Here is a 19,091-nt window from a genome sequence, read left to right as displayed (position 1 = left end):
ATACTAAATGACAAAGACAATCTCTACCATACTCAAAATTCATGTTGGGACTCTTTTCTCTATGAAATCATTATGCCGTCATCTCAGCCAACCAGAAATGACGTTACACACGGCAACGCCATTTTTCCTTTATTGGTTGATTAAGTAAGTTTATAAGCCAATGAAAATGCTCGTAACAAGTAAAATTTTAAATTATAAACTTATAAGTTATATCAAATTACAAACGATCAGGTGACTCTTGAAATTGAATAACAATTACGTCATTACCATGAATTCGTTTATGCGTTTTCGTTATAACCATATTTTGCTGTATATATTCATTATAATTGTATGCATATAAAGTTTGTCTTTCTTAATATATTGCCATACCTCCTGTTGTGCGGCTTTCTCTAGTGTTGAATTATTGTTTCAGTTTCGTTTTGCAATATAGCTTTGATCTAACAGATTTTGTGTTGATGTTCAATGTACGAAACATTTAAATGATCAAACTTCCCCAAATATATTTGATAAAGAACTCACGTTTCTTTTGTTTATGTTCCATGTGAAGGAAAAAAAGTAAAAACATCACCGTTTTTTCAATCACTCGGGAGTAGATGTGACTTTATAAATGGATCACCGCGATTCTGCCTGTATGTATGAAGACCTTATTTATTGCATGGTTTGGGTTCAAGTAATGGTACTTGTATTTGTGTCTCATTTGTCGCGTAAAAGACGTTGTGTGATTTAGTTCAATCACATCTACCGGTATCCATAATGGAATGTATGGTTAAACGCAAAAAAATAAACAAAGTCTTCGTAAAGTGTATTTTCACTGTAAATCAGAATTATGGCTTTTTCATACTTAAAGATGATCCACCGCCGACAAACAGTATTTTTGCTCAATCAAAAACAGGAACAGATGAATTAGTATTTTTCTTCCGTTACAAAAACTACTTACTTTACACCATTACCATCATTTAAGTTAAGTTTAAGTTAAGTTTATTTTCCAGTACAGGATTGAGGTCCTCTACACTGGACTCATAATCATACAATAAATACATACATGATACAGTATATAATGTACATGTAGCATTGCAGGTAATATTCTATAAAGTTTCGTTAGTTAAGTTTTTAAGAAATGTTCGATTTCCATGTTGATAATTTCAAGGTGTTCATGTTTATATTGTTAACACAGTTATAATGACAACTCTGCTCTATAATTATAGAGTAGGTCTTGGTTTTCCCAGAATTTGTCTAAATTATTTTTAAAACAGTTTATATTAGATGATGATATAACAGATTCTGGAAGAGAGTTCCAAATTCTGACAGTTCGCACAGTAAAATAGTTTTTCCTCAGTGTTGATGTTGAATGTTGGGGGTAAAGTTTTTTTGAGTTTCCTCTAGCACTATGTTTGGGGGCAACATCTGACCATAAGCTTATACAGTGACAGCAGTCTTTATCATATAATCCAGAAATCATTTTGAACACCTCAATCATGTCCCCACGCATACGCCGGTATGATAGACTGGGCAATTTCAGTTTTTTCAGCCTTTCCTCGTATGGCAATTTCTGTAGTCCGGGCAGGCATCTGGTGGCCCGTCGTTGAACACTTTCTATCAGGTCGATTTCCTTGTTTTTGTATGGATACCAGATTGAACTTGCGTAATCTAGCTGGGACCTGACAAGTAATTTGTATAATGGTATAAATAACTTTGTGTCCATAAAATGAAATGTTCTACGTAACATACCAAACATTGAATTGGCTTTTTTTACTTTGTTGCTGATATGGTTTTCAAAGCTTAAATCTGATGCTATAGTTACTCCAATATCTTTCTCACTTGTTGTAGTCAGCAGTTGTTTATTCATTAAGTTGTAATGGTGGTTTGTATTTGTAGACTTTCCAATATGTTTACATTTGTCCGGGTGCATTTTTAATAACCAATCTTCACTCCATTTGCTCATGGTATCCAAATCGTTTTTGCAGGATTTTCCTATCTTCTTCGTTGGAAATTACTTTGAAAATTTTTGTGTCGTCTGCAAAAAGATATATCTCGGAGTTTACTAGATTAGGGAGCTCATTAATGAAGATGACAAAGAGAAGTGGTCCGAGCACTGAACCTTGTGGTATTCCAGAAGTGACTTTTGTCCACTCTGAATCTTCCCCGTTAACTGTGACCTGTCATCAATCTGTGATGCCTTCCTGTAAGAAAGTTTGAAATCCAAGTGATAAGTTGACTTGAGAAGTTATACGCGCCTAGTTTATTGAGGAGACGTTGGTGAGGGACCGTGTCGAAGGCCTTCTTGTAATCCATGTATATGCAATCAATAGCATGACCATTGTCCAGTGCATGTGTCCATTTATCTAAAACTTCAATTAGTTGTAGAGAAGTAGACCTTCCGGATATGAAGCCGTACTGTTTTGTAGAAAAATACTTGTTGGTCCTCATGTGTTTCGTTATGTGCTCCCTTATTATGGTTTCCAGTATTTTACATACAACTGAGGTTAGACTGACCGGGCGGTAATTTCCAGCTTCACATCTGTCACCTTTTTTGTATATGGCGCAGACTCTAGCATTTTTCCAATCAAGTGGTAGATCTCCGGTGGTCAGTGACTGATTGAACAGGATTGTTAGTGGTATGCTTATAGAATTTGCTGTGTTTTTCAAGTAGTGAGGGTGAAGTTCATCCAGTCCGGGTGATTTCTCTGTTTTAAGCTTTGAAAGATAGTTATTTACTTGCTGTCTGTTGACTTGGAGAGGTATCATGTCCTCAGTTACTGTTATGTTTCTAATTCTAGGTATATCTTCGCTTTGCTCAGTTACAAATACTTGACTGAAAAATGTTGCTAGCACATCCGCCTTTTGTTTATCCTGTGAAACCTTAAGAGAGCTCTTGTCATCTGGTATGCTGTATAAATCTCCCACACCAGCTTTCACTTTTGATTTAGAATTAATGTATCTCCATATGGCCTTGGGATTTGATTTTGCTTTATTTGCCAGGTTGTACTCAAATTCTTTCCTAAGTTTCCGGGTGGCATTTCTTACTTTTGTTTCTTATCTTGTTGTAGTCCTTCCTTATTTCAGGGTCTTTACTTGTGAAAGCCTTCCTAGATAGTGAGTTTTTTTTCCTGATTAGTTCTAAAGTATGCTTGTCTGCTGGAAAGCTGTTGATATTACTGCAACCTATCCTGAAGGATTTTGTTGGAACAAATTTGCCCTCAATTTCCTTTAAGATGTTTTTAAATATTATCCAGTTCTCATTAACACTGTTTCCTTCATTCAAAATATCTTCCCATTGTAGCTCTCTTATTTCTCTGTTTATTTCCGGGTAGTTTGCTTTATTGTAGCATTTCTTAATTTTTGTCTGGGTGACTGTGTTAACTTTACACTCTACAAAGAACGAAAGAACGCAGTGATCACTTTTCCCTAGTGGACTGAGATATTCGATGCTTGAGATGATATTATCTTCTTTAGTTAATATAAGATCTAATATATGGGGATTATCATTACCCCGCCATCTTGTTGGCTGATCCACGTGCTGTGAGAAGAAGTTATCTTGAAGTTTTTGTAGAAATTTATATTCCTGAGATTCTGTGCTATTGCCTCTTGTGTTCCACAGGTTCCAGTTGATATTAGGGTAATTAAAGTCTCCCATTATCAATATGTCCGTGTATCCTTTACTTGAAACTTCATCTAAGATTAATTGTAGATTGTTGTTATTCTCTATTGTGCCGGAGTCTGATCTATAAACAAGACCAATTAGTAATTTCCATTGAAAAGTTCGAGCTTCTAATTTTACTTCAAGAAATAAAAAAAATCAATTGCGTCTCGAAAAAGTTCCGTGGCACTATATCTCATATGGAATGAAGTACTGATTGCGCATGAGCCAAAAGGAAAATAAATTATGTAGTATTATTTATTTAGTGTTAATTAGATATATATATATATATACTCGATTAAACATCAACTATTGTTCAAATGATGAGTATGGTTTGTTAAATGTCGGCGATGGAGCATCTTTAATGTATTTTCGATACGTAGATATTGTTTAACAGCTATTGCACCATTTGCATGTTAAAAATCTAAATTCACGTAACTTCACTGTCAAAACTAATGTGTCTGTTGTTTACTTCAAAAATAACACATACATTCTTCGTAAATGTGATATTCTCATTTATTCTCCTTGCACATGCAACAAGTTTATAGTTCAATCTGTTCAAAAGGCAGACCCGTTGTTTTTAATTCCTATACAAGAGGAATCTGACAAAACCAGTTTTTAAAACTTACAATTAATCATTAATGTCGTGGAAAAATAAACTCAAAGGAATGTCGTCAGGATAATGAGAATGTGGTTTTTTTCACAGACTGATACAATAAAGACAGATATTTGTACACTCTCTTAAACATACATAGTTCTGTAAATAATTATGAATCTAAAATACCTCAAAAAGTTAACTTATCTAATACCTAAATGGTTCACCAAGCTTATTTAATAGCTTAATTTCACAGTTAAAATCCCTTACATTACTAGCTTATCTTATTTCTTATTTTAACAATATTGTTTTGTTTTTCATTTATTGGAAGATTGTTTCCCATTATACTTCTATATACATGTATAACTCTATTCAAAAGGTCAATTTTCAAGCAATCGTTCTCCAGAGGCCAAATATTTGTAAAAGAGACATGTGTATTGTTTAATTACAACTCAAAACCTTGTCTTATTTTATCTTTATACATTTCTGTGTAATAACGATACTTTAGATTACGTGTATTAAATAACTAATTTATTCAATCTCTATACATTTTGATTGTCTAATTTGTCTTTTCAAGAAATTTGAAAGCGAATAATTGATTTTTACACTTAATAATGTGCAATCTGATTAAAACAAGACCTTTAATTACACTCACATACTCTACATTGTAACTCCAACGATGCCTCTCCACAAGGGGTTAAACTTACATCGAGGCCACAAATCAGTGAAAGATCAGCGAAAAATTAGTACAGCTTTATACTGGAGTATCGGAGTGTGATCGGAGCTTGATTAGATTTAGTTATACATGAAATATCTAAAAAAAAACACTCTCCTTTTTATACACTCTTTTCCGTTTTAAAGCTAAACTTAAAATGATATTTCTAGCCATTTTCTTAATATTGGAAATCACATTGTATTGTCCAAGTCATGATTGTTGCCTTTTATGATGAAGGCGGTATTGTACACATCATAGTGGTCATCACAATGTGCCACATGAAATATTCACTGCATTGTTGTGTGAAACAAACATCATTACATAAACTAAAACGAATTGATTCAGAATAAAAAATATGTGATTATTACGAAATTAATTACAAATAAAACAATACATTATTGCATGTTATGCATCTGTATAATTACTGTCTGTTTGGTGTAAGACATCTATTTACATATTTTATAATGAATATTCCAACAACAATGCCTTCGGTCAGGTATAAAATTCAGGGGAAGGGAGAATATTGCTGGCTTTTTTTTTTTTTTTTGTATTTGAAAATGCAAACATATTACGAAGAATACCCATCGCAGTCAGTACAGTAAAGCTTAACAAAACATATATAAAACAAATAAAATACAAGTTATTAAAAACTTATCTAAAAATAATGCTTGCAATTCTAAACTTGCCAAACACTTACAAATATACAGTACTCTAAATCAGAATATTTTCATCATAATGCGGTATTAATAATGACATTCAAAACTAAAGAAATGATTTCTGTAAGTGACGTTACGTTGGTTTTCTTTTTCTCAATATCCATTATGTATTCACTAGTCGCAAAAATGTAGGTAATTATCTAACTATGAGAAAGGACTGACCATTCACACGATTGTTTCATATCACATGATCACTCACTCGCCATATATGGAAGTGTGGAACGACCTATACATTTATGCCAATTGCATATATGTACGAACCATAATTCGATCCCGGAATCCAAACCGGCGTTCAATGGAACGATCCCTATATGCATGTTGTTCACGATATACAATCAATAATCACCAATCAGTTCTTGACAGCGGCCTTTATGCTAATTACATGTACAGGTCCGTTCAACACGTGATATACCTTAGGCACTTTTGAATTGATTTAATTTATTCAATTAAATGAGTAAAATCCCTTGGTAAGCCAATTGAGGAACGATCGTGTTTGCACTAGTACTATGCGGTTTTACAATATTCAAGAAAATAGTTTATAAATGTAGTATTTATAACGATCATCGGATGCGATAGCTTAAGGCTAGAAAAACCCAGTTGTAAATAAAATAATGTTTATTATTTTTTTTTAAATAAAGCAAGGCTAGACCATTTTTAAATACTATAAACGTGGCAATTTTCACCTTTGCGCCGCGAAAATTTCCACCGTGCGTAAAATTTTGTGAATATATTTATAAACTATATTATCAAAAGCCCGAAATTACATATATTTGTATATCGGGAAAATAAGCATTCGCGAAAATGTCCACACTTACAGTAAACCAAGGCTATTCAAATCATTCTAAATTGAACAAACTGGTTTTAACTTAGCAATGAACTACGTGAGCTATTTAGTAGTTTTAATGGGGGGAAAAACAAGAAAAAAACACATGATATATCACATTATCAATTCAAACATATAGTGGTCAGACACATATTATATCACATATAGGTATTATGCTGTGCCGACGACATGTTCAATTTTAGTTTTGGCGATTTAGTGAACAATTTTAAGCGAGATAAATAAAATACATATCTACATAGTGACGCGTATGGAAAACTAATATATATACAATCTTGGCAGGACACAAACAGCCACATATAAAATTTACCTATTTGAACAAGTGTGATATTATCAACACAATTACGATGATAGTAAACAATGACATCGGGACCAATTATACTTTTCTCAATACTAGTAAACAGGTTTTAAACACAGGGATAGATAACTATAGCAAAAAGGTAAATTTTATATCTTTTTTGATTGATACTTCTATTCAAGATGCTCCACCGCCGACGAATGGTATTTTTCCTATATCAAAAACTGGAGCAGACGAATTAGTATTTTTCTTCAGTTACAAATGTTACTTACTTAACACCATTACCACCATTGAAATGTTTTAGCTTCTCGTTATACTTCAAGATAAAATATCAAATCAATAATCAATATCATCTCGACAAAAATTCCATGGCACTATATCCTACATGGAATTAAGTATTGACTGTGCACCAAAAGCAAAATAAATCATTTTATATGCAGTTTGTGTAATTCAGACCATATAAATACGATTATACCTTTAATGTTCTGTCGGCGATGGAGCAGCTATCCATATTACGTTCATGTACATATACATTAGAAAGAGCTGGTAAATTGGAGAGTATCCAGAGGTGCAGGACTGGTGGTGATATGTTACTACTAGACCATCGCTCGGTCCGACTAATCAGGTGACGTATACAAAAATATTGGCATTGAATGACAAATGGAATGTATATTTCATCATTTTTGACATATGGAATGTATATTTCATTAATTAAGACACATTTCCAGCTTCAATTTCTTTTACTAATTTAAAACCATAATAATATTTTCAACAATGAAATGACGCGATACGCCAACAGAAGCTTTTATCCCATAAAACCAGTAATGCTAATTTCGGCTAACTCTTTTACGCCAACAGAAGCTTTTATCCCATAATGCCAGTAATGCTAATTTTGGCTAACTCATTTTAGTCACTTCATTGATATTTATATAAAATATCTTTTTTTTTTTAATTAAAATCACCTAATAGAATTGTTATGTATTTTCATTTTTCTGATATACCCATATTTTTTGCACAGAAATTGTTGGTAGATTATATACATGTAATCAGCGTAATAGTGATTTGGCAAAATTGATCTAGTATGAAAAGATCTAGATTATTATGCTACAAAGTGGCAATCAGCTATATTAAAGCGTGCATTTACATCATACGGATTTTGAATAATCTGATTATTTACTAAATATTTAAAGGTGTTTAATGCAATGATAGGACAAATATTGTGATATATGGCATGGGATACTCACCTACATCTAATCAACCCTAGGGCTATGTTACATACTGTCCACAATTTTTTTCGTGGCTACAATATTTCGAGATTTCCCTTTCAAAATATTTTTGTGGAGATTAAGTTTTCGCGGATTTAAAATTGAATGGAGATATCTTTGAATTTAGTAGTACAAGAATTGTGAAAGATATTAATTTGTGGAGATAAATTTTCGTGAATTTACCTTGATTGCGAAATTTGCAAAAATGAATCGCACGTGAAAAAAATGTTATTTACAGAATATGAACGAACTACAAGATTTGTAGCAATAAATTCCATTTACAATACAAAATATCAAAATCAATGGAATCATTTATAGACAAAACTCTTAAATCATGTAGAGCTCAGAAGGTAGTTTTCTGAAGTCATGGAGAGTTTGGTAGATGGGATAATCTTAAAATATGTACAATAAAATGCCCAGCACAACAGGGAGGCAATAACAAATAGGACAAGTCCTGAGTTCAATTTGCATAATTCTGGAATGGATTTGTTTAACGTCATAAAGATTAAAACAAATACTACCGCCGTCTAGTATGGACTTTTCTCATAATGTATGGAAATAATTTGAAATATAAATGGACTAAGACAAGTGGCACTAAAATGATCAAGTATGCAAACAGCATAGTATACCGCCGTGGTAACCATAATACTGTATATTTCATTTCTCCGTTTGATTCTGTAAAACAAGGAAAATGAATTCATTATTTTCTCCATCTTCTACCGATTCAATTTCAAAATATCAATTTTATAAAGCATATAAACATCATGTAACAATAAATTTTAAAGTATTTCTCTCATTTTAAAAAAGGGTTTTGTTAATGCTTTAGTAATGCAAACACAATGAGATATATCTTTAAAGTTATACGTAGAGAACCTGAGAATTTTTAAAGTTATACAGAGAAAGATTTTTTAAATTACGCAGAGAGAAACTACATTATCTTTAAAGTTATACAGAGAGAAAGTAAATTGCCTTAAAAGTTAGAGAGAGAGAGAGAAAGAGAGAGAGAGAGAGAGAGAGAGAGAGAGAGAGAGAGAGAGAGAGAGAGAGAGGTAATTTTAAACAAAGTTATGGGATAAGTAAGTTCCCCGACGTGTGAATGCTATTTATCACATTAACCCAAAAACTTTTTATGTGAATCTAAAATTTAAAATCAAAACGAGCTGAAATGAAATTTAAAATGATAAACACATGATCATTTATTGGGGAACCCAATCATCGTTTATAATAGTAAACCTACCTATGACGGCGACCCCATATCCCATATCACGCTCCCCCATCCTGTAGCTACACGTCGGCACCATCACCTCTGTTAGGGCCTTAGGGTTGATGGTTAGATTCACAGACATGTAGTCTGTCATCCAGGCTAGATCACGGCGATGGACTGGCCAGGTATTCTCATCATCTACCATGCAGTCTTCACATACAAACACAATAGACTGGAAAACAAAGGAAAATATTCACATAGACATTAATGGACTGGAAAACAAAGGAAAATATTCAGATAGACATTAATGGACTAGAAAATTAAAGGGAAAATTTTCGCATAGACACAATGGACTGAAAAAATTAAAGGGAAAATTTTCATATAGACACAATAGACTGAAAAAACAAAAGGAAATTTTTTGCATAAACACAATAAACTGGAAAACAAAAGGAAAATTTTCACATAGACACAATAAACTGGAAAACAAAAGGATATTTTTTACATAGACACAATGAACTGGAAAACAAAAGGAAATTTTCATATTGACACATAATGGACTTGAAAACAAAGGATTTTTTTCACATAGACACATTGGACGGTAAAACAAAGGAAAATTTACACATTGACACGATGGAATGGAAAACAAAATGTTTTGCCACATACCTTCAAGTGTCAAGTAAAAACAATGACACTTCTGCGTTAACTTTGAAATATAACTCATCGAAAAACAAATTAAATAACTTTCATTTCCAACTCTGATAGCACAAAACTGTATGTTTCTATAGAGATTTCAAAGAGGATTAAAAAATACAATGAATAAAACTTTAAAATATTTATTATTTCAATACAATTTAGATCAAATTACAGCATTAAATATAATGTTGTTCAATATTATTCAAGATTCCAACATGAAAGCATTAAACTTTAGCCAATTGAATTCAAAATCTCAGGAGAATGATTATTTTCATGTGTTTGCCCACTTAAGCCTACCTTATGCCAATGCGCAGAGAATATAAGTTGAGGTTTCAATCTTCTCAACATCTGAAATTAAACATTCAAATCATATAATTACAATCAACCTTAAAGGACCACTCCTTTCTGAAACGGCTTTTAATTTTTAAAATTGGAATGTAAAACGAGATTGATAATTTCATAAAGCCACAAAAGTCATTATCTTACCGTTAAAAGTACACTTACAATCTCCTTCTTAACAATTTAATTTAAATAAATAAAATTCTAATTTTCATAACGCAGGTCATTTTATGTTTCCTGCCATCGTCCAAATCACTATGCCAGATGGCAAAACAAGGAATATTGAATCTTCACCATTAACATAGTTTAGGCATGGAATCTTGTATTTGGTTGGGGGTATAACATTCTATTAAATGATATACATTTCCATAATTTTCTATAGTTTTTAAGAAACTTTTATTTTTGTTTTGCAAAGGATATTTTGCCTTTAAAAATGATACCATAATTCATTGATTTTGAATCGAAACCATTTTGAAACATAGATTTCAAATATACATATAAGTTTCCTTGTCCTTTAGGGAAAGTCCCCATTTTTTTGTTTTATCATAAAAGACTATCATTTGTGAAACTCCGAGAAACCATAAAAGTCAACAAGGCCAGACCTAATAAATTGTTTGTTTCTCCTTTACTGACTCATACAAGATAGTTCTGGGTAGGTTGGTAGGTAAAAAAATTTTTTGGTTAGACAACAAATACACAAAATTATTAACTTTTTTCCAAAACTGAAAGAACAGAAACAAAACGGAGAATGCAATTATTACCATAAAATGAAAGACATTTCAAAGTATTTTGAAAGTAAACAAAAAATGTTAATATCAGAAATGATAAAATATTTTTGGTATGGAAAATGCCAATAAAATATTTTGGGTACGGGGTGTTTTTGGTGAGTAGGTTTGAAAGGGGAAACAAGCAATATATTATTTGAAGCTCAAAATGTTGGCCAATGAAACCTTATTTGAATACTGCATAGAATGTATTATAAGAGGAATGATATTTTCTCCATTTTGTGGGACATTATTGTTGCAGTTGTGAATCTGCAAATGATGAATTAGTCATAAACCGTATTCGACCCAAAAAGTGCAAATGACCCTTAAAAATGAAACATGAAGGGGCGCTTATTAGAACAAATTTGAACTAGACTTTCATAAGATTATTGCACAAAAGTAAGACATTAATCAATTTGAAAAAGAATCAATAAAGACATCTACACTGTTCTTATACTTTTAGTATCTAATTCAAGTTAAGTGAAATTGATGCCTCAAAAAGGGGGAGGGACAGGGGGCGTACTTAATCGAATATGGTACATGCATCTGCTTCAAACCTTATTGAAATTTTGAATCTTTAAATTTTGATTTTCTCATTTTACATCATAATCACAAAGGATTTGTAAGGCTAATAACTATAGAGTATTGTGGTGGCAGTTTCTGGCATTCAAATACTGTTTTTGTATACCAATAAGTCCCCTTCCCAACCCTAGAAAGACATGAGTGACTTGAAGTAGGGGGTCTTATTACCGAATGCAAGTTTTTTTCATACCTTTTAATTAGATTGCAAGTAAATATAAATGACAAAGTGGCAGTTATTGCCAGAAGTATGCATAAAAGAGACAGATTTTGGCTGTGGGAATTAAAGTGTTTTACACTCATGTCTCTTTAAATGTAAAATTCACTTGTCTCTCTTTAATGTAAAATTCAATAAACATGCTAGTTTAATGATTTTATATCCCAAACCCACATTGTCATTGGGGATTATTTATATATTCGGCAAGTAAAATGATTTTATATGCCAAACGCATATTTTCACATGGAATTCATTAAATATTACCAAGTTTTCATATTGATCAATTACACCCGTATAACATAAGTAACATGTAGATCAAGCCAGTAATAAATAAGTCTAGTATGTTTTTTTATACAAATATCTCCCTGTATGGCACATCACGGGTGTCATAAAGTTCGACAGACGTCATACATGACATTGTATAGTTTTTCCATTGAAATCTGACATATATTATAAGGTTTGAAAGACGTTTAAGGCCAAAAAAATAAAATATCTTTTTAAAGGGTTACCCGACCGATCCTAATTTTTTACCCCTGACCCTAAATTTTCTCCACTTTTATACGAAAAAAAAATAAAAGTCTGCATTTCGATCTCAAGACTCCGGTTCTGTCCATTATTTTATAGTGAAAGACACTCAATTTTTTTTTTTTTATTTTAAATCCTCCATACCTACCGACCATATTTTTTCGCCAATGTAACCCTAAACAGACATGTTATTTGTTTTGGCCTTATCTATAATACTGATGAAACAAACTTCACTGTACATACATGACATTGTGCAGTTCTAGTATGTACAATTTATCTAGTGGTCATGTGACACAAGTACAAAATGTACTCACCGGATAAAGTTCTACTTTTGCTTTTGGCAGAATAGTTTCATGACTAACAAGAACTCTAATAGGTGAAGAGATTTTCCTCTGTAGGTCCTCAGCTAAATCTCGCTTTTCTATAAATGGTGTATTATGAGTTTGTATATCCATCTACAACCAGATAAATAACAACACTTAATTCAGATATATATAACTCTTACAATATTATAGCTATTCTGCATGTACATATTACAGAGTTGTCCCCCCTTGCGGGTAGGTATAGATTATGACATCATATGTTTGCGAGCATAATATTATACTTTTCAGAACAAAAGTGAATTTTGCTCACAAAATAATGACATCACAATCAATGCCTACCCACTAGGGGAGACAACTCTGTAATGTGCAAATATGGAGCAGCCTACATTAAACTTGTATATTTTTTCCATCATTGTGCACTTTTACATTAACATGCATTTGATTTATTCATAAAATTATGTCTACTGTTATTTTCTCATAAAATGACATTTATAGATATAATGTCTTGCTCTGATATTTTTTATATTTTCACATTCAGGCAAGTGTTTTTAAATAACTGCTACTATTTTTGTTCTATGCATGCTCTGAAATAAGATTACTTTCTTTGATTATATAGTAAAGCCTGTCTATAGTGACCATCCAAGGAAAAGAGATAAAATGGTCTTTATAGCCAGGTGGTCTTTATACACAGGTTGAATATTTATGAAATTGTTTGGAACTCTAGAAAAGTGGTCTTTATATAGAGGTAGTCACTACTGTAGGTTTGACTGTACAAGTTAAGTTTTAAATTCATAAAATCAAAATCAGCTGTGACGGCCAACTGAATAACACCAACTTACTTTTATATAGTCTATGAATCCAACCTTATCTACACCAGTGAGGAGATCAAAATGTTTTTCAAATCTGTCCATCTTCCACTCTTTCCTCATATCCCGGAACTCTCCACCAATATCATTGTCTCCAGCAATGTAAACTTTCTAAAAAAAACATTTCAGGGAATTAGACATACCGTATTTGACCCAATAAGTGTTATAAGCGCCCGATCCCCTTTTTTGATGCCTTAATTTTACTTAAATATGTAACTTAAAAACAATTATTACAAATATTAAATACAATATTATAGTATACTATAGTATGAAAACTGTGCAAGTTTAATTTCTTCATCTGATTTCTTATTCAAATTTTGATTTACCAAATATTTGACTCAATAAGCACCTAGGGCGTTTAGAAAATTGAAAAAATGAAAAGATGATAGTAAGATGAAATTTTACAGTTTTGTGTACTTTTGGTCTTTATTTATGACTGGGCAATTGAAATTGAGGCCTCAAAAAGGGAGAGGGGCGCTTATAGAGACATGGGCGATTACTTGGTCGAATACGGTACGTTTTATTGTATTCTGATCAGGCCAAGAAGTAATGTATCCGTCTAAAAGGATAATTGTATATCATATTTTGATTATGATATCATTATTACAGATGACGTCCATTGCAATAGTGTTATTACACATGTGCCTTTCGATATTTCATTTCAGAATATTTTATTGTCATGCGTTTAAGGCATTGGGAATTAGGTAACAGGCAACATGCCCTATATATATCTTCTCTCAAGTCAGTGCCTAACAATATTTATGACATGGCCATATGACATGGCTGTGATCGGGCAAATTATGTGATTAACTGAATTATGAAATAAAGTTATCGTATTCGCGGTAATTCGCGCCCATGGGTATTCATCAATGAACTAAAATGTAAGTTACGGATGAAAAAGTCATACTTTTTAAAAAAAATCTTTTTGTACTCATGTTACATTGATCTGTTCCAGTAAACATTTATCCCTTGAGACACATTATTATGTCATGTGATATGAGATACAATCCTGATGTTAGAGGCATTGTGTGTTTTAAAACATTGTTAAATCCATGGGATGTTTTTTTTTTTTATACAATTTCAACTCTTGTCTTGAAAACGGGAGGGGTGCTTATAGGGGGACGGGCACTAATTACAGTGAATACTGTACCTTGTCCTTTTCTGCAGCCCCAAACACACTGAGAAACCTGTAGTAGTAAGATCTGTATTCTTCCTTCGTTGCTTTGCTGCCTTCATCCATCAGGTCACCCAGGAAAACCACCACATCTGGTTTGGCGTAGGCATGTGCCAAGGAAAATGTTTGGCTAAGGTACCTGACAACAAAAACCAATTATAGTCAGATGAAAAAATAGCATGTGCAACCTACATGAAGACCAAAATCTTAATTTCTTTGGAGCAAAATAACAGCTGTTCGGAATTCCAATTTCGGTCAATTTCCTTATATAATTAAAGTGAGTTGTGGGGCAAAGAAAACCAGGCTAAATGCGTTCATTGGCCTTCCAAAAGTCCTTACATATCAAAACGAAGGTCAAGTTCTGCTTACGTTATCTAGTTTTTACCATTGAAAATATGGAAAAGCCCTGTGTAAATTTAGCACAGTTCTAAATGTAAAAACTCTTTGAAAGTGAGGTTGTGTGGAAATGTCAACACGGACATAGCCAGCCGGGAAGACGTTTTAGGATTTCTATTTAATATAAACCAATTTCTTTGCATGCAGAGCGATTTTGATGAGAACTTTTATTTCTCTATTTCATAAGAAATTATACTGGATAATGTGTTAATATATCCAGTGGTTATGGATGGTCAGACTGGAGTTAAAACCTGGGACCCTCCGACCACAAGTCAGAGTGCTTAAATCTTCCACATATATTTCTTCTTCCACAAAATACATCACTCACTTTAACACAAAGTGAGCATGTTGAATTAAACATGATTAATATGAATGGAATTATTAATCAAAAACAATATTTATAATCAAGTTAAACAGAGGCTTCATTGTTGACCATGTGAGGCCCTATGTAGGTGTAGAACGAATATACGTACCCGGCCTATTATATCTTTCGGCCGGGTACGAATTGGCCCCTATGTGTCGTAGTGGAGCACTGCCTCCGAAAATCACTTGGGCATCGTTTTCTTTACTTTTTTGTAGGTTTCCAATTATTTTATGCGTATACATGCATTTACATATGATTTTTGTCCAAAACAAACATAACTACCATTTTTAATATCTACCGTACCGCTCACAAGACGTCAAATTCACAATTTGTGGATTTGCCGTATAAATTCCCTTCAGAAAGACCTTCATATGTATTATGTAAAAAAATAATGCCTCGATGAGAATTTGATATTTTATGTGGTTCAGTTTTATTGCCTAGAAGGTAAGCGATATCAAACAAGTACAATAAAAATGCAAACAAACGTTTTATAATGGTTTGCATAATCATTACTTTGCTCCATTAGCAGTAATAGGCACCAATTGTAGCTCTAAAGACAACACCATTTTCTGTCAAAAAGTCTTTTGAGCTACAATATTGCAGCTAATGTAGATGGTATTATTAAGCAGGTGGTCTTTATAGAGAGTTGGTCCCTAAGACAGGTTTTACAACTTACCTATCTATATCCCATCTGGAAATCATGCCCACAGGAAAGCCGATCTCGTCCTGGATACCTTGAAGCTGAGGATCGGCCACCAATAGCATCACTTGTGTTTTACTGGAATCCCTGTAGAATGAACATGGGTTAATTAACAAAATCATTGCAATTTAACTCATTCATCCCTGACAATTCAAAATGAACTGTTCCAGCTTTTGAATCAGGAGAGCTCAAATGTGTATTCAAGGGTAAATGGTTTAAGCTACAGTAATATCCATTTTGAGTGTCTAATCAGGGATCAATCTAGGTTTTGGGGGAAACTACCCTTGGGAAAAGTTTGTCGAAATATAAAGGAATTTGAATCTACTTATTTTGGTCCAAAATTATATTCATTTTGACGAAAAAGTACTGTAAAACAACTAATTTTATTTTTAGATTTAGTAAAGCAAGATTTTAAGCTCAATAATGAAAAAATTGAGCTTATCATAAAATATGCAGTAGCTGTATGATACATATGAAGAAATATGCAAACAAAATTCTAAAACATTTAATGAAAAAAAATCACAGGGGAAATTGTGTTACAAAAAAGGTAATTTATAAGCTTCAAATAGAGAATTTTTAAATCTTCAGGGGAATTTTAGGCCAGAGGGGAATGCATTCCTTGAGGGGAAATTACCCATAAACGGTAATAAATCAGAGCTAGATTGATCCCTGGAAAGAAATGATGTGGAGAGGAAAATTGATGTCGTTTGGTTCATGACTGCATTATAATGCCGTAGTATACACATGTATCTGGCATAAGCTTACCATCGCTACCATTTAGGCCAGGTGATCTAATGGGATTTGTTTGGTTTTTTTTAATATAATATTTGACAAAAGGTCACTCTAGCAACTAAATGCAGTTTAATGTATATATATACTCTTTAGATTTCCATCCAAATTAAGAAAATACACATGTACATGTACAACATAATCCTTTTCGGTTTGAATTGTTTTTAGATTTTGAAAGAGTTTCGCCAATGACCAAATGAATGATACAGGCCCTCTGTGCCTACATTTGTATACTCTGTTTTTAAATTGGTCTTAAATCTGCAAATTATTTGTTTAAAATAATTATTTTCTTTAAAGATTATATATATATATATATGTATGATAGTCATATGACAATATTTTGTCCACACTGTTAGAACTGTTCTTTGCCCTATATTTACTACTTTAATTAATTCGTATCCTACAGACATATGTCTATAAGGATCCAGTGTTATATGGCTGTTGATATTACTTACTTGACCCACATCATAGTCAGATATACATGTGTGTGTTCTTACCTGGACCCCACTGGCAGGTTTGGCCATCTGAAACTTTGTATCATGTATATGAGGAACTCATTGCTAAAGACAGCCAGAAAAACAACCACAGCAGTTAAGGCATTCACAGACCATCGTTGACCGCAAAGGAAAAATACAGGTCCAGTAACTCTAGCCATGTTTTAAACGGTCAAAGAATATGATGGTGCATCTGATCATGGAAAAATCTTAATCTGACTACATGGCTTGGTGACTGATGATACTGAAATTAAACAGAAAATAAATTCATTATTCAGCTCTGTACAATGTACATCGTGTATGTTTGAGAAAATTGCATATGCGCAGTACACATGAACTGCACTGCAGTCGGTATACATGTATATGCCTACATTAAACCCAATACTAATTCCATGTAATATTTAAATGTACATGTAAAACATTGATGGTCACAACACGACGCCATATTTCAAAAGTTTCTCGTCGTGTAAACATTTTACATGTAATGTACACTGTACAGTGCATTATGTAACAGTAACAATGCACCTGCTAGTTCGATAAGTTGACGATCGCGACATACCCACGTCTGCACGTGTAAATAAATAATTGATTTAGACCAATAACTGCAATCCTGTATCACGGTAGACGCCCATTAGCTTATTAAAATCTATGTATTGACTTACAATTCACTGTAAAGCTCCCATAGTTACACAGGTGTCTGTGTGTGAACTTACCTGTTTACTTCCTATCCACTTTCATTTTCTCACCGGCATCCTGTCAGGGGAGATCACTCTCATTACTTTTAGTTACGATATAGGGCGCACAACAATAATTTTTCGTTAGCTTTTAATTTACAGTTTGTTATTTGAAAGGTGTAATTATTATTACATAAACTGTTCAGGACTTGAAATAAACATTTTATTTTCGTTGCTTAAAAACAGCAATTGCTGATATATATTTTTGCTTGTAATTAAATCTCCATTTCCACCCATTATGGGTGACTATAAAATATGTGACACAAAATTTCCAATTACAATATGATCATGGTAACTGTAATAATTCCCTGTTGCACTTACATTCTCTATTTAAAAATGAAAAAAATCATAGTAAAACTGAAGGCTGCTCAGGGGAAAAAAATCTTAACCAATCGCATGTCTACAAAAAAATTCTTTGGAGACTTCAGAGAGAGCGAAGCCCAGCTTCAAAGCAACAAAGTCAACCACACTGCACCGTTATACGGCTCTTTTGATGTACATCAAAAGACTGAATTGCCTGTTATGTTTTGTGGCCTCCAGTTTTACCATGAGATATTCCAGGGGTGTAGAGATCGTAAGTGATCGGAACCCCTGGAGTATAGAGGATGATGTATTTTAAAACAAGAAAAAAACCATTTCTGAATGGAATATTTTTGACAGATAAGTAACTCAGATATATGAAAAAAATGCTTGATCTTTCTTGAAATGAATTTCAACATTTTTTTATCTTGTCTGAAGATTCCTTAAACAAACTCTTTTTAGGAGATGTTCCATTTTCGCTTATAGGCCTACTTGGAACTGCTGAAATACGTATATAGGGTGGACCAAGCATTCTTCAATGCTATCTATTTATTAATATATAT

At 32.8% G+C, this 19,091-nt stretch overlaps 1 protein-coding gene across 2 annotated transcripts; it reads right to left on the bottom strand.

Annotated features, from left to right (window-relative positions):
• Nucleotides 1–4,135: 4,135 nt before the first annotated feature.
• On the bottom strand, nucleotides 4,136–18,283 carry LOC138324009 (metallophosphoesterase 1-like). Of its 2 annotated transcripts, none has more exons than XM_069268982.1 (9): nucleotides 18,208–18,283; nucleotides 17,498–17,738; nucleotides 16,188–16,298; nucleotides 14,728–14,890; nucleotides 13,551–13,688; nucleotides 12,703–12,843; nucleotides 10,262–10,312; nucleotides 9,305–9,503; nucleotides 4,136–8,742 (listed from the first exon to the last, which is right to left on the bottom strand). In XM_069268982.1, exons 2-9 carry the CDS (start codon nucleotides 17,653–17,655, stop codon nucleotides 8,585–8,587), a joined length of 1,119 nt encoding a protein of 372 aa, XP_069125083.1. In that variant the 5' UTR covers nucleotides 17,656–17,738; nucleotides 18,208–18,283; the 3' UTR covers nucleotides 4,136–8,584. The 2 variants fall into 2 exon arrangements, with proteins under 2 accessions (XP_069125083.1, XP_069125086.1); XM_069268985.1 differs by lacking the exon at nucleotides 18,208–18,283 and adding an exon at nucleotides 18,157–18,200.
• Nucleotides 18,284–19,091: the final 808 nt, after the last annotated feature.

The sequence above is a fragment of the Argopecten irradians genome, chromosome 5 (assembly GCF_041381155.1).
Source record: "Argopecten irradians isolate NY chromosome 5, Ai_NY, whole genome shotgun sequence".
NCBI classification, from domain to species: Eukaryota; Metazoa; Mollusca; class Bivalvia; order Pectinida; family Pectinidae; genus Argopecten; species Argopecten irradians.
Note: the sequence above shows the minus strand (reverse complement) of the source record. Positions and strands in the feature narration are given on the sequence as shown.